The sequence below is a fragment of the Rattus rattus genome, chromosome 8 (assembly GCF_011064425.1).
Source record: "Rattus rattus isolate New Zealand chromosome 8, Rrattus_CSIRO_v1, whole genome shotgun sequence".
Classification (NCBI taxonomy): Eukaryota; Metazoa; Chordata; class Mammalia; order Rodentia; family Muridae; genus Rattus; species Rattus rattus.
Genome location: NC_046161.1, coordinates 14,696,134 through 14,713,679, shown reverse-complemented (window position 1 = coordinate 14,713,679; position 17,546 = coordinate 14,696,134). Strand labels below are relative to the sequence as shown.

General features: G+C 37.9%; 1 protein-coding gene across 1 annotated transcript in view; it reads left to right on the top strand.

Moving 5' to 3' along the window:
• The window catches only part of Muc16 (mucin 16, cell surface associated), a 169,043-nt gene that overhangs the window by 28,917 nt on the left and 122,580 nt on the right, over nt 1–17,546 (top strand). Inside the window, 5 exon segments of the mRNA XM_032910221.1 lie at nt 13,033–13,157; nt 13,240–13,307; nt 14,238–14,410; nt 15,587–15,625; nt 15,850–15,912. Coding sequence (XP_032766112.1) covers nt 13,033–13,157; nt 13,240–13,307; nt 14,238–14,410; nt 15,587–15,625; nt 15,850–15,912 — 468 coding nt within the window.

Genomic DNA, 17,546 nt, shown 5'->3' with positions numbered 1-17,546 from the left:
GGTTAACTCTTCTCTTGATTAGAATAACAAGTCACTCTTTATCACTTCCAAATAATTTCAAGGTGAAGTCTATTTTGTCAAATATTCAGAAAGCAAGGGCTGCTTGTGTCCTATTCCCATTTGACTGGTGATTTTTTTACATCCTTTTACTCTTATGTAATCTTTGAATCTTTGAAACAGGCATATTTCTTGTAGAGAACAGGTAACATGATTTCGTTTCTTCATCTATTCACTCTTCCTATAACTTTTGATTAGAAAATTATGGCCATCAATATTTACAGTTATTAGTAAAATATTTGTGTTAATTGTAGACTCCACATTGTTGAGTTTTGGTGGTGTCTTCAGTGCTACTTTGCATTTTTATAATTGTGGTTTTATATTTCTTTCCACAGTCTCCTTGCTATGCTAATTCCTCTCTTCAATTTGAAATAATTCTTTGTTTATTTCCCTTAGCTTTGTATTGAAGGATATAATCATCTTAGGCTGTGTACTGTAGAGAATTTTCATTCTCTTTCAATTTTGGCACATAATTTATAAAATTAATTAATTAATTAATTAATTAATTAATTTTTACACTCTAGATTTTATTTGGCAGATAACTTTGCTGAACATATAAGTCTAGGCTTTCTGTCATTTTCTATCACTAAATCTTTTATTCCTTGCAACATATTGCTCCAGGTGCTTCTGGCTTACAATGTTTCCATTGAGAAATTAGCTAATATTTTGATAGGTTATAATTATGGGTTGTCTGTTTTCCTCTTTCAGATTTCAATTCTCTCTCTCTCTCTCTCTCTCTCTCTCTCTCTCTCTCTTTCTCTCTCTCTCTCTCTGTGTGTGTGTGTGTGTGTGTGTGTGTGTGTGTGTTTTAACTATGATATACTGTGGTAATTTCTAAGTCAAGTATCCTAAGATTCATTTTTGGTAATTTTCATTAGCTAATGTTTATACAAGACTGATAGGTTTTAGAGAAAATATATCAGTTTTTTTTATGAGATATGGGTGTGTATAATTCTTTAGTTAGTTCTAATCTGATATGGTTAAAGCAGATTGGAACAGAGGAGGATAGAAGGTAGATTGGGCCTAGAATAGAAAAGGTACAGTATACTGAGGGTGGAAATGGCATTCCTGTAATGAAGTTATAAGAACAAAGCAGGGTACAGAATATATATCGTCATTTAAAATGTGAGTGCGGGGTTAGATCTGACAGAGGTTATATATAGTATAGGAGGATCCTGTGTTGCTGAGCTTTGTGTCTGCTTCGATTCTGGTATGCCCAAGTGCCGCTGACAAGTGCTCATGGAAGACAGAGCACAGAACATAATAGGAGTTCCGGTCTATGTTTCCCCTGGTGAAAAACAGCGGAATCTAAGATGGATGCTATGGTTCCCGGTCTCTTGTGTACTCAGAAACTACTGGGATACTTCTGGGAGTTGAGAACGGGTAGTTGATCCAGGTTTCTCCTCAGGGCATCTATGGGGTTGGAAGAGAGAAGCCCTTCTTTGGGAGATTTAGACACAGCTCTTTATGACTAAGGCCTCCCTCCTCAGCATTGCTTGATGAAGGACGGTCCTTGATTGTCCAAACTGGTTTATTTGAGGGCAGATGTCAATAAATGCACCGGACTCAGAGTGAATCAGGGATTAAATACATTTCGTAGGAAAGAGAGCCCAAGACAGGAAGCTCATTGTCTAAACACTAGGAGCCTATCTAGACACCTCATTAGCATGGAGAACTCCAAGTCTTTATGCTACCTGACCTACTATCATGGTCTCACAGTCGTGTGTCATGGTGTGCCATGGTTACATGTCCCAGAACAGGTAGTTTGGTAGGGAGCTGACTCGATGCCTGACAGTCTCACTTCTAAATTTTCACTGGGTTTGAGCCTGTTCAACCTTAGCAGTTCTTCTGTCTGGTGGCACAGTCCACTCGCTTCACAATGTGGTTTGGGGATGGGTATGTAGAGTTCAATCAGAAAGCTAGAGGTTGATTTTGGTGCAGACAGGCTGGCAAGAGTAGGCCAGGTGACTTTATGAAAAATTCATTCTGGATTTGGCCGGTTGGAGGTGGTTCATGGATAGAAAAATGTCAGGGAAACTCAACAGCCTGAGAAGGATGTGGAAGATCTGACTTTTTGTTGTCATGGTCTCTGTTGTGTAGTCACAACAACTCTTATAAAACCAAGCATTTTGCTGAGGCTTACTTGCAGTTTCAGAGGTTTAGTCCATTATCATTGTGGTAGGGAGAAGGCAGCATGCTGGCAATTGCTAGGGCAGTAAACTGAAAGCTATATCTTGATCGTCAAATAGAATCTGGCCTTGTCATAGGCTTTTAAAACATCAAAGTCCACCTCCAGTTATATTCATCCAACAAAACCACACATCATATGTCCGTTTCAAATATTGTTACTCCCTGATGACTAGTGTTCAGGCTTTTCTTCAAACATTTATCTCCTTGAACACAGAACTTAGCTCTCTTTCTCCTTAAACTAAAAAAGCATTTTATATTTTTCCTTGCTCAGCTTGTTCCTTTTTATTGTAAGTCTGCATTAGAGTGACCACTAATAACTATGCAGCAGCCTATGCTAGGCTACCTTGAAATCTCTGCCAATGCTTTTAATCCAAAAATGCTTCAATTTAGCCTTAGGCATATTGCATGGTGGTGTGTGGGGGGGTTAAAGGCAGAAAGCACCTACATTCTTCTCAAAAGTATCACAAGAATAGTTTTTAGGTCACTTATTAATATTCTTCTCCTCTAAAATCATTTAAATGGGTCTTCCCATTCCACATTATCTTCAGCATGATGCCTAGCATAACAATACTCTACTCCTTCTTACCAACATCTTTTACTTCTTGGTCCTTTTCCTTTTAAAGTAATTCCTTAATCCTTTTCAAATATTTCTTTTTCCATGTGACTGAGTGTATAGGGACCATTCTTGTTAAACCACTACAGGTGAAAGGTTGGATGTGGTGCAAAAGGTACTTGCCAATTATGGAAATTGGGGTGGGTCCTGGTGGAATCCTTGAGGCAGATTTGAATACAGGCAATATTGGCCAGAATAGGCTCAAGAACTGCATGTTCTAGATTCTGAGCTATATTCTGCAGGTAAAGATAGTACATAGATGGGGGGTTGTTTAGGGCTCCTCACTGGACTAGACTCTGGAGAAGATCTTAAGATGTGTGTTCTTGCATCAATTTGATGTGATGTTTTCTAGACTCAGCCTTCTCCATTATCCCTGTATTGAGTCATATCAACTTATACCTGCTTTCCCATAGTTCATTTCTTCTTACCTTCAGGGCCACAGAATACTCTTCTCTTGGAATTCTTGAGTTTTATTTTGTTTCTTATAATTTTCTTTTTCTGAACTTACTGTGACTGCTCATAGACCATAAATGTCTCCCATTCCTAGATGCATATGCATCTATTCTATTCATTTTCTCATATCTTCATTTTCCTTTTTCTATTTTGAATTTTCTAAATTTTTATCATTTCTCTAAGAAAATTTCCTAACCATAGTGCTAATACGTTTTTGCTTTTTCCCATTTTTTTTAAATTATGAGTATGAGTAAGGGCTTATTTAAAAGATCGTAAACAACATACAAATTTCTATACAGGTAAAGAAAATGTCTCCTCCTCCTCCTCCTCCCTCTCTCCTCCTCCTCCTCCTCCTTGTTTCCCTCCTCCTCATCCTCCAACAAATATTAACTGCCTATCAAATTTCAGGGAGGAACAGAGCTTCATGACCTCCTCATCCAAGCAACTATTCCTTAAGACGAGACAGGGCTTTGTGAAGATCCATCTGACATTCCCTAAATCAACCACAGGATGCTGACTGATCTCATTTCCTACAAGTCATCATATCTGCTGTGAATATAAGAATATGAAATGCCTAATGTATCTTAAATACAACATTCCTCAGCACTCTGCACTCCAATCCTTCTTCTGGATCTTATATAACTTCTAAACCTTCCACAATTTTCCATGAGATTTTTTAGGGCATTATAGATACATCCAATTTATGGCTGAACTTTCAAAAATCACTTATTCTCATCACTTTGACCAGTTCTAGGTCTTTACTGTTACTACTCTTCACTGAAACTTTTGGGTGGTGTGGCTCATATCTGAAAATAAAAAGTCTTAGTCCTTTCTTGTGTCAATGCAATGTTAATAAATTGTCACCTTTGGTCATTCTTCACTGAGAATTCAGGATCCTTTTGGAGAGGAAGTCAATTATCTACAAAGCTCCACCTCCCTGCCTTTATTTTGGCAAAAAAAAAGATTTTGGATAAGATATCCTAGACTATCTATTAGGCACTGTAGCCACTAGACAGTATTAGTCTTCTCCTCACATCTGGTTCTGTAGTAAAGCAGAAAAAAAATTGTCTCTTTCTTTCTCCCTCTTTCTCCACCTCCTCACACACAAACACAAACACAAACACAAACACAAACACAAACACAAGTTCATTGTTATACTCACACATTCTCTCTCCCCTCCAGCTACAAGTATCCATCCAGAACTGGTACCATTCATATTCAACTTGACAATTACCAACCTGCCTTATACAACAGAAATGGGCCACCCAAACTCTTTACTCTTCAACAGGACAGAGGCAGCTTTGAAACTCTTGGTAATGTACAACATGCATAGGATGGCTTACTTTTCCTTCACCCCACCTAGTCTCGGGGACCTTTCTCACCTATCTTTCTGTCTTATGCACAGCTCCAGTCCTTGTTCATGAATACTAGTATTGCTGCTGGCTATTCTGGTTGCAAACTGACCTTGATCAGGTAAGTCTTCTTTGTTTATGTCATGGAGAACTTCTCTGTAATGGACTAATATATCTGGGGTTCAAAACAGGAACATAAGAAAATAAAGACAACATAAAAGACTGGAATCACTGTCTTTGAATTAGTGCAAGAGAGACAGGCCATCCTAAACGAAGATGCTGCTCATGAAAGTTACTTACCTGAAGACAATTTTCTGGAGTATTGATAGTCCCTGATCAGAAAAGGTAGTATAAAGTCATTTAGCAATCATAGAATTTCTTATTTCATGCCACACTCTGTGACTTAGCAACCCTGACATTCTTTCTGAAAAAGTTATACTTTGTAGAGAAGGGAGCAGTTGCACAAACCTGAAACCATGAATTAACCAGATCAAAGAGACCATTAAACTCTACACAGAGGCTAAAACAGACCAGTAATGAAGGTTTTAGCTCCACCCTGGGGAGCTGGGTGAGGCTCTCTATGGGTTATGATGGTTGAAATATATTTTGAGAGTGAATGTATAGTAACCAAGGATTGTTGCGGGGAAGGCAGTAATGGGGGGCAGGATGGTGAGGGGAACGCCCATATAGAAGGGGAGGGGGAGGGGCTAGGGGAATGTTGGCCTGGAAACCTGGAAATGGAATAACACTTGAAATGTAAATAAGAAACACCCAATTTAATAAAGATGGGGAAAAAAAACGACATGTAAATCCAGGAGGTACTCTAAAGAGCTATGTACAATTCTCTTCTCCCTAAGTGAATCATTCATGTATTTCTACCACTCTAGGTCTGAACAGAATGGCACAGCCACTGGAGTAGACACTATTTGCACCTACCACTCTGACCCAATGAGTCATCCTCTGGACAGAGAGAAATTGTATCAAGAAGTAACCCAGCTGACCAATGGTATTGCCAGGCTGGGTCCCTATACTTTAGACAAAGACAGTCTCTATGTCAATGGTGAGTATCTGTTAGAATGGGTGCCATTTAATGCCCAGTGTTAGTTTTCACTGTTATAAAAAAGTAAGAGAAACCAGTTTCAGAAGTTTCAGTCCAGGTCAATTAGTTGCTGAATTATTGACTTACTTTCCTCGTCACTGTGCCAAAATATCTGACAAGGGAAGCTTAAGAGAGAAATATCATATATTGGTCCAGTTCCACATTACAGTCATAGCAGTGACATCATGACAGCAGGAGCTTAAAGCAGACAGTCACATTGCATCTGCAATAAGGAAGCAGAGTGAGAGAAATCCTGGAATTAAGTTCATCTTTGTTTTCATTCAGTCTAAGATTCCAGCTGGCTGGATGGTACCATCCACATTCAATGTCTATTTTCCCACATCAAATTGGAGAATCATAGAAATTCCTTCATAGACACAGCATATCTGTTTTCATATGATTATAAATTTAATCAACTTGATAGAGATTCATCATTGTTATTTGGTTACTTTTAGGCCCATGTCAAGGTAAAAATACGGTGGAATATATAGAAAAAGTAATCCGCTCTTTTATGGGATCCAGGGAATATAGAGATAAGGAGAGTTTGGGGACATGATATATCCTTCGATGGCATGTAGAACTAGTGACCTATTCGAATGAGCTTACACCTCTGCTAATAATTCACTCAGTTATTAGTTCATTCATTGAAGAAGTTAGCACTCTTATAAACCAATCACCTTTCAATAGTTTCACCAATTAGGACACAAGCCTTCAAGTGACATTTCCCAATAACTCATTTATAGGTGATTTTGATTTCCAGAAGATATATACCCACGTTACACATCCATGTCACATACTAAAAAGATAATAATATATTCTGATACATACACATAAATGGATGCTAGTAAGCATCCCAAATATGCAAGATAGCTCTTTGCTAGTCTTTTTTTAAGTCAATAGTCCCAATCTTGAGATATTATTGCACATAAACTTTTGATTTCTATCATTTAATTTATTTTTTGAGAATTTCTTGCAAACCTGGTCCAATATTTCTTAGATGACTTGTTTTGGCTTGCTCAATCCACATCCCACACCCCAAAGAAGTCCAACATATTTCCTGTTTTACTACTTAGGGTTTTTGAGTTTGCTGCTAGCATTCACCTCTGTATTTGTCATGCTCAAGCTGAGCCTCTCAGGAGACAACTATATCAGGCTCCTGTCAGCATGCACTTCTTGGCTTCATCAATATTGTCTAGGTTTGGTGGCTGTATATATGTATATAGGCTGGATCCCCAGGTGGGGCAGGCTCTGAATGGCCATTACTTAAGTCTCTGCTCCAAACTTTGTCTCCATATCTTCTCCTGTGAATATTTTCCCCCTTTTAAAAATTGAAGCACTTTTGTCATACTTCTTCTTGAACTTCATGTGGTCTGTGGATTGTATATTGGGTAATTCAAGTTTTGTGCTAATATCCACTTATCAGTGAGTACATACCATGTGTGCTTGTTTGTGATTGGGTTACCTCACTCAGGATGATATTTTCTAGTTCCATCCATTTGCCTATGAATTTCATGACATCATTGTTTTTGATAGCTGAGTAGTACTCCATTGTGTAGATGTACCACATTTTCTGTATCCGTTTCTCTCTTGAAGGGCATCTGGGTTCTTTCCAGCTTCTGTAAACATATTGGAGCATTGGTCTTTGTTGTATGTTAGATCATCATTTGGGTATATGCCCAGGAGTGGTATATCTGGGTCCTCTGGTAAAATACAAGAGACAGAAGAGAGAATCTCTGGGGGCAGACGATACCAGAGAAAACATTGACACAGCCATTAAAGGACCCGAAACATCCAGGAAATCTAGGACACAATGATAAGATCAAACCTAAGGATGATAGGTATAGAAGAGAGTCAAGACTCCCAACTTAAAGGGCCAGTAAATATCTTCAACAAAATTATAGAACAATACTCCCCCAACATAAAGAAAGAGATGGCCATAAACATACAAGAAGCCTACAGAATTCCAAATAGGTTGGACCAGAATAGAAATTCCTCCTGTCACATAATTGTCAAAACACCAAACGCACAAAACAGTGAAAGAATATTAAATGCAATAAGGGGAAAAGGTCAAGTAACATATAAAGGCAAACTATCAGAATTACATGAGACTTCTCACCAGAGAATATGATAGCCAGAAGATCCTGGGCAGATGTCATATAGACACTAAGAGAACACAAATGCCAGCCCAGGCTATTATATCCAGCAAAATTATTTGGGGTTAAAAATTTCCTCTTGTTCCTTCTTCTCTTCATCTTCCTCTTTCTCCACTTTCTGGTCCTCCTCCTCTTCTCTTTCCTTCTGTCCACATCCTTTTGCCCTGTTTATCATCTTCCTTTTTCTACTTCCCATTCTTGCTTTCTTCCTCTTTGTTCTTGTGTCTCCTCTTCCTCCTTTTCTTCTCTTTCTTCCCTTCTTCTATTGTTTTTGATCCTCTTTTTTATCTCCTATTTCTGTTTCTCCTATTAATTTCTTTCACCTGGTCGTCTTTCTTGCTTTAGTATCATTTTTTATCCCTGTATCCTCCTTTTATGATTATTATAAGACCTCAATTAGAGTAGAAGATGATGGGGTAAGTTGGGAATGATGATGATTCTATGGCTAAATGTTTCCCAGTTGCCTAAGAGTCACTCTCCTAATTTTCAGGCTTCACAAGATATCTCAGAAAACTACAGCTTTGAAAAATCATTGCCATCCTTAATAAATACACATAAAATACTGCCTGTTGACATGCTGTCTACAGCAAGACTGTCACAGCAAGGCTACTGCTGTGACATTAATAGCATTAATAGCAGCTTATGTCCATCAAAAGAATCCTGTTTGGTGAGAATTTTGGAATCATGTTACTCTTATGTAAAACTTTTTGAGTTTCTTTTTTTTACTCATTTTGACTGAGAACGATTATGCATTCAAGGAGGAAATAATTTGCCAAAGGTTATGACTATAAAACATTACAGGATGAAGATTTCGCTCATGGACACTCATCTCAGATAACATGGTGAACCATCCAAACACTGCAATCCCAAAACTTCATCTTACCTGATTCATAGCTAGATATTTCCTTCTTTATATCCACTTGGACTTTACCTTTATACATAATATGAAATACATATTTCACTTTATTATTTAAGGTACATAATGTTTTGTTACTATGATAAAATACCCTGATCCAGAGGTAGTAGATATCTACAGCAAAATATTATTCTATAGATATTAAAGGAATGTAGTCCACATGAACTCACAGTGGTTGTGACTAAAACCACAAGACTTAAACAACAACCAAAATACAAACATGAATGGGGAATTCTAATTTCTGCTATCTACGTATACATAAGACTACTGCGGCATGGTTGAATCAATAACCCCAACCATACAAAATGTTGACACCTTATTTATTTTTATATGTATTTATTTTTATTGGATATTTTATGTATTTACATTTCAAATGTTATCTCCTTTCCCCATTCTCCTCTCGCCCTCCCTCCTCCCTTGATTCTATGAAGATGCTCCCACTCCCACCTTAACACCTTGGCATTTCCCTAAACTGGGGAAACACGTCTTCACAGTACCAAGAGGTTCTCCTCCTATTGATGCCAGACAATGCCATCCACTGCTACATATGTGTCTGGAGTCACTCCATGTGTACTCTTTGGTTGGCGGTTTAGTCCCTGGGAGCTCTGGGGATATGGTTGGTTGATATTGCTATTCTTCCTAAAGAGTTGTAAATCCATTCAGTTCCTTCAGTCCTTTCTCTAACTCCTCCACTGGGGTTCCTGTGTTCAATCCAATAGTTAGTTGCAAGCATCCTTATCTGTATCAGTAAGAATCTGGCATATCCTCTCAAGGGACTTCCATATCAGGTTCCTGTCAGCAAGTACTTCTTGGCATCAGCAATAGTGACTGTTTGGTGGCTGCATATGGGATGGATTCCCAGGTGGGAAAGTATCTGGATGGGCTTTCAGTCAGTCTCTGCTCCACACTTTGTCTCCATATTTCCTTCTGTGAGTATATTGTTCCCCCCTTTTTTTGTTTTCTTTCTTTCTTTTTTTTTTTTTTTTTTTTTGGAGCTGGGGACCGAACCCAGGGCCTTGCCCTTGCTAGGCAAGCACTCTACTACTGAGCTAAATCCCCAACCCCTTTCTTCCCCTTTTTAAGAATCACTGAAACATCCACACTTTGGTCTTCCTTCTTCTTGAGCTTCATATGATCTGTGAATTTTTTCTTGAGTATTCTGAGATTTTGGGCTAATATCCACCTATCAGTGAGTGCATACTGTGTGTTCTTTTGTGACTGGATTACCTCAATCAGGATATTTTCTAGCTCCATTAATTTGCCTTAGAATTTCAAGTAGTCAACGTTTTTAACAGCTGAGTAGTACTCCATTGTATACCACATTTTATGTATCGATTCCTCTATTGAAGAACTTCTGGGTTCTTTCCAGCTTCTGGCTATTATAAATAAAGCTGCTATAAACATAATGGAGCACATGTCCTTGTTATCTGTTGGAGCATCTTTTGGGTATATGACTGGAGTGGTATAGTTGTGTCCTTGGGTAGTACTATGTCCAATTTTTTTAGGGCCCCTAAACTGATTTCTAGAATGGTTGCACCAGTTTTCATTCCCATAATCAATGACTCCTTATTTAATAGCATCCATCAATAGTGCCTCATGTAGGATTTGGAGTTCCTAATGAAGGTGTTACTTGGGCTTATTCTTCAAGGTACAGCCCAGCATGGCAGAAAAGTCAATGCAACACTAGCTTTAAGCTACTAGATGAATCATATCTAGAAGCAATAAGTGTAGAGGTATGGGAGAGAAATAAAGAAACTCAGCTAGTTTTTCTACTTTCTCTATATTTCAGGATATCTGCCCACGGAATCGTATCACCCACATTAAGGGGAATTGTCTTACCTCAATTAATCTGATCAAATAATCCCTTATAGTCATGTCCATAGGCTAAGATAATTTACATCATCTCTTACTGGTATGCCGTAACGCTTGTCTTCTCTGACATTGTATATCCTTTCAAGTTTACAATATCAAAAATTATTGAAAATGTACTACAAAATTTGGATGAAACAAAATATTTTCTACAATATGAGTATTGTTGAGTGGTAGATTTGTTTTGTATGGCGATCTACAAGCCAGATAATCCTTCCAGAATTTACTGTTGCATTAGAAAAATGAATAAAAGATACAGATGTAAAGTCAAATGTCAAATGAAATAATACAGGAATAATTAGTTAATTTCAGTGTTTTGCCTAAATCTGATTTTTATTTTTATTCCTTAGATAGAATATGAGAAATGGAATGCATGATCCAAAAAGTAGACATGGAAAGTTGTTTTATGGCCTCCTCCTCTTCTTTATCATCCTTCTGTTCCTCTTCTTTCTCCTTTTTTCTTTCCTTCTCCTCCAACCTACATTCCCTCCTTATCTATTTTCCTCCAGAAAAAAAGTAATGGGATGTTCTTTCCTTGGCTTTCTCCTCTTTCTACTTCTTTGTCTCCTGGTGTGCCTTTCAGAGGTAGGTCACTTGCCTAGTATGCACAATGCTCTAGATTCAATTCCCAGTGTGGGTGCATACACACACACAGACACACAGACACACAGACACACAGACACACACACACACACACACACACACACACACAAACACAAACACACGCACACTTTCCTCTCCAATTTATGTCAAAACCCAGTTGAAAGAAATTATATCTAATACTCTATTTTCACCAAAAAAACATCATATTCCTTTCATCAAAATTTTCCCAGTTTCTCAACCCATATATATCATCATCCATATATGATCCAGTATATAATATATATATATATTATGCATACACATATATGTTTATGTATATATGTGTGCACAAGGTTCTAAATTTATCTATACATCAAAGGATAGCTGTTTGGGATATTCCTTTGAATACCCTACCTTCAACCAGAGACCCTACTTTATAGCCAAAGAAATGAGGCAGAAAATACAGAGGATGTTTCTTTCTGTCTGACAGGCAATGTTATATTTAACAGCCCAGAACAGGCAGTTGCCTAGGGATGGAACTGCCTACAGTGTGATGCATCTTTCTGTATCAACTAACCAAGACAATCTCCAGGATGTCAATCTCATCAATGTACTATAGATACTAAACTAGTATCATCAATTTTTAACCATAACATGAGGTGCCTAGGGAGCCCTACTTTCTTAAAAACCATCAATGAAGTTTGTTGTAACCAAAGGAAAAAGAAGTTGAGTGAAAAAAAAAGATTTAAATTATCTTCACAGATAGAGAAAATGTAAATATACTTATCATAAACTTATATTTTTACCTTGGCAGAGAAAATATAACTATACTTATCATATTTCTATGTTTTACCTTGACAGTATATGAACTATTATTACTATGGCACAGTATATTCACCTCAAAATTTAGGTCTTTTTAATTATTGTATGCATTTTACATTTTTAAATTATTTATCATTTTATTTTTATTTATTAAACTTTTTCTTAAAACACACACACACACACACACACACACACACACACACATATATATATATATATATATATATATATATATATATATATATATATATTCTGTTTACTCTAGCCCTACATTAACTCTTGATTCCCTTCCAGACTTGTCTTTATTTCCTTACAGGTCCCATTCCCACATTCATGTCTTTTTTGTTTCGTTTTGTGATTGTATAAAATTCAAGTCTTATTGGACTGTTTCAGTAAAATCAATCTTTATGATAGTCATCATAAATATTATTGCAGAACAGAGCACTTAAGAGCAAATATTCAGTCATTAATGTTTATATATAAATCTCACAGTGTTTCATAATGACTTCTATGTCCAGGTCTAATGATTTTTCATCTATTAGTGCTTACATAATAGTCCTTTATTATTACTCTCTCTTTCCTGCTTGCAGGTTATAACCATCGGTACTGGATCCCTACAACCAGCAGTGAGTTCACAGAGCTGTGGTGCCTTAATATCTCCGGGACCTCCCCTTCCCTAGAGGCAACATAATAGGAGATTATATATATATACACAAATACACACACTCACATATATATATATATATATATTAGGATATATATAAATATAACCTATTTGATTATTTATATTTCATTATTATTAATTCTGTAATATAAAATGGTTCAAAAGACTGCTTACATAGAAACTAAATGAAACTATCACTTTGATTATAGTCATCCCAGGTTACAGAGTATATTACACTTCACACTTCTCTTTTCTGTTACAGCTACAAGTCCATCTCTGGTTCACTTTACCCTCAATTTCACTATAACCAACCTGCACCATTCAGAGGGCATGGGATCTCAAGGGTCTGAAATATTCAACAACACAGAGAGGATCTTGAATCACCTGGTAAGAGCTCTCTCTGGCTCATCCGGTGTCATTTCAGTCTGGTAAACCTTGGCCCTTAACTTGTCTTCTCTTTTATCAACAGCTAAAGCCCATGTTCAAGATTAGCAGTATTGGATCCCTTTATTCTCGATGTAGACTGATCTCATTGAGGTAAGAAGACCGAAATAGATATACTGCACATGCCTAACATCTTGCTCCTAGAGGTCTAGAGGCAGGTGGCCAGCAACTCTTCTCTACTAATTTTCCTTTCAGAGGGGAAAATGTCGACTCCCTTTTCTTATAGGAGACAATGCTAAGTAAATGTATTGATGACTTCCTGTTAAGTTTTGTTGTAATATTATTCCTGATGCTGTGATAAAAATTCGGTGAGGAAATATTTTGGCTTAGAACTTTATATTATAGCATATCATATGGACAATTTACAGTAGAAAGGTCTTCAGAAGAGTGATCATATCATTCCAACAGTCAAGAGTAGAGGAAAATTAAGGGACCCATCTGACTATTGCCTACTAGTTCACTTTCTTCATTCTTAGAAGTTCAGACTGGGTGTGATCAACAAAAGTCTGAATCTCTCTACTTCAACTAAAAACCAACACCATTTTTTCACAGAATTTCTGACAAACTGACCTGACCCAGAGAATTTTCTCTTTATGCAAGCCTTTTCATAGCCAAGTCCAGCTTATGTGAGGTTGACATTTAAAACTGACCATATGGAAATAAGACACAGAAATGATGAGAAATATATCTGGCATCAATCAATGGTTGAATACACGTTAAGTCAGTTGAAATTGTTTTCTTTGAACTTATTTTCAGATTCCTTTTTTTTCTATCCCATGGTTATATTTCTATTGTTAGCACATGTGAGTCTATGTTTTAGATGCTTATGTTAAAGATAGCACAAATACTGACATGCTCAGAGGCTATGTCCTTTTTGTTTAAAGGACGTTGGCTCTGTAATGCATTGTCTTCTTCTGGCTCTAAGGCCATTAATTCCCCATGAGGAACCACTCCTCTTCTCTCCCAAGGTATCCCTGATCTTGGAATCCCCATTTTGCAATCTCTGTCTCTTTTTCTTGCTAGGCCTGAGAAAGATGGAACAGCTACTGGAGTGGATGCTGTTTGTACTCTCCACTCTGATCCCTTGGGCCTTCAGCTGGACAGAGAGAAGCTGTACTGGGAACTGAGCAATAACACCCAGGGTGGCACCAAGCTAGGATCCTTCACTTTAGAAAAGGACAGTCTGTATATAAATGGTGAGAATCCCCTTAGCAATCATAACCTGAAGATGAGAATGTAATTCTAAGACCAGTGTACTTTCTGGCTGATCATAAGACCCTTCCTATATATCGTCTTAAACATGAGCAACCACCTGCTAAGTTAAGTGCACATATAATGTTTAGAATCTTCAACTCCTTCTCTTTTCTCTCTATCACTACATTACAAAGAATTATTTGAACATGTGTCTAACCAACAAAAGCCTTGCTAAAGCCACATCGAAGATTATCTCTGGTTGAATCCAATGATGGTAGACATTGCTTCAAATATGGGTGTGTTTGCAGTTGAGTTTATTGTTGTTGTTTTTTTTTTAATTAAGGTACATTTTGCTCTGTGGCTGTGGCTGGCCCAGAACTAATAATTTAATCAAATCTGTCCTCAACTTCATGATTCTCCTGCTTCAACCTCTCTTGAATGCTGGGATTCGCAGTATATAGTCATATATATATATATATATATATATATATATATTTCATATCTCTGTGGAGCTAAAACACCGCTATCATGCTTGCTTCATGTCTTGCCATATTCTTTGAGCCTTAGTTCCATTTGAAGATTTCATTTTGAAATCCTGAGTAAGAAGTGCTGGTTCCTGCCTGTAATCTCTAAGTTTGCCTGTATATTCAGTAGTCTTGGTTTCATCTCTAGTAACATAAGGAAGAGGGGATATGGGGAGGAATAAAGGAGGAACTAGAAGGAGAAGAAGCAGAATCAAAACTAAAAAGCATTTACCAGGAGTGACCGCCAATTTTTGCAATCATGACACTTCAGAGATGAGATGGAAGATTTTCTTCAAGATTATGCTCAGCATAAATCTCTGAGTTACAGAGAGAATTTAAGGTTACAGAATGAAATTTTATCACAAATAAATTAAAGATTCCATCTCAAACAAAAGTTAGATCTTTCATCTTTTTCCACTTCTATGCTATAAAATTAAAATAGAAGAGTTTGTGAATATATGTAGTAGAAATAGGGGAATGTTTGTTGTCCCAAGTAAATTATAAGTTCATTAGAACAAATACAGTTCTTTTGATGACATCTAGATTTTAAATATTTCCCAGGGTACTTGAACTCAGAGATGAGGCTGATGGACCTAAGCTATGTTATAAACATGTCTATCCTCACATTATCATTCTTTCTTGTTACCATTGCAGGTTTTACATATAAAAGAATCTCTGCTTCCACTCTCAACAGTGAGTACTTAGAGGCTAATTGGTATGTGCACTATACCCTATGGGAACAGTAGTTAATCTACCCCCTACTGAATCCAAGCTTGTGAAGATGAAAAAAAAAAATTAAAAACTGGACTACCATTCCCCCCCATCATATGGCTGAATTTGTAGAGCAAAAATGCTCTCTTGTGACATTTATGCAGTACCTTAAATAGAATTATTCACTCCAATCCATTTCTCCTCAGCTCCGGTGACCTCCTCTCTGTTTCTCATGGAGACCTCCACTGCAAAACCTATCCTCTCTACTGGTAGGTACCTACTTTCTCCAGGTCCTTCTTTGAAGCCAACTCTCAAAGACAGGACATTGGAGATAACTGAGAGAACCCAGAGTGTTCATGGGTACTTCTTGGTCTTTGAATTTCTCAAGAGCAGGAGATTGGTTATACTCAAATTACCAGCCATATCAATCTTGGACAGCATATTTATTTTGAGGGCCCCATTTTCCTCAAACTACCAAATATACAATTATTTAAAACTTCATACTAAGACTCAAAGAGTCACTCCTTTATATACTTATAGCTCAGTAGCAAAACGATTAATAAACATTAACAGACTCTAGATTTGAATTTACTTTAATCTTTTGTTAATATGTATGTATGCATGTGTGGCCACAGAGGCCAGAAGAGAGTGTCCAAGCCCCTGTGATTAGAGTTGTAGGCATTTGTGAGACACGAGGTGTGGGTGCTATTATAAAATATAATATGTTGAGGGATACTTGGCAGACCAATGCCAATGTATGTCCTTGGGTAACTATGCCATGCAACAGATCTAGTATAAAAGTAGTTTATTTGGGGGCAGAAATGGGAGAGAATACCTTGAGAAGGGATAGAGGCAGACAGTAGACGTGGAGATCAACAGTCAGAGAATGATGAGGAAGGGTGGCATAGCAAAGCCATGATAGCAGATGGCAAGGCATGAGATTATGGGTGGCAGAGAATAGAAAAGAGGGAGAGGGAAACTAACTCAGAGCATGTGGGAATGGAGAGAGAAAGCTGGAATGGTGGGCAATCCTTTTATACAGTTGATATCTGGTGGCATGGCAGGTGATAACTTAAGCAATTGCTAGGTCTCTGAGGGCACACTAGTGGAATCACCTCTAAAGGAACAGGTACTGTGAACTAAACCTGAGTACTTAGGCAAGGGTAAGAGTTCCAGTCAAGTGTTGAAAGGAAGGAGCAAGAATGTGGTATAAAGCCGACAAGAAATAAAGAAGATAAAAGCCAAGGCTAAGACCAGGAGATACTGTAGTTGCTGAAAAACCTATGCCAAGCAACTTATTTAGAAGTACAGCATCAGTCTGTACCCACAGCTGACCCTGTGCCAAAGCTCTCTATGCTGGGATGCCACTGAGAGAGAACTGGTCTCTCAGGAGTGCTGAGACACCTGAGAGCACAGGTAGGACTACCACTTCTGTTCCAAAGAACCTGTGTGAAGCCTTTGGGATGCAGGACCTTAGGAGCAGTCTGGGACAGGTGCCTTCCAGTTTCAGTTTCTCCCTAAAGCTGACCCTGTGCCATAGGTCTCTGTACCCAGATCTTGCAGACAGAGAACTGGAATGCATGAACACATGAGAGTTCAGGTAGGACCACCACTTCTGCTCAGAGGACCTGACAAGAGCCCTCAGGACACGGGAACTGAGGGACAGTTTGGGACAGTGTCCTTCCAGTTTCCACCAGTACCTAGAACTGACCCTGTGAGAGAGCTCTCCCTATCCAAATACCAGTGGAAGAGAGCTGCTCTTCCAGGAGTGCTGATACACAGACTTACAGGAAGGTTAAGCCACTGTCAGAGACAGCAAGACCAGCTAAAACTAGAGATAACCAGATGGCAAGAGGCAAGTCTAAGAACCTAAGCAACAGAAACTAAGGGCACTTGGCAATTC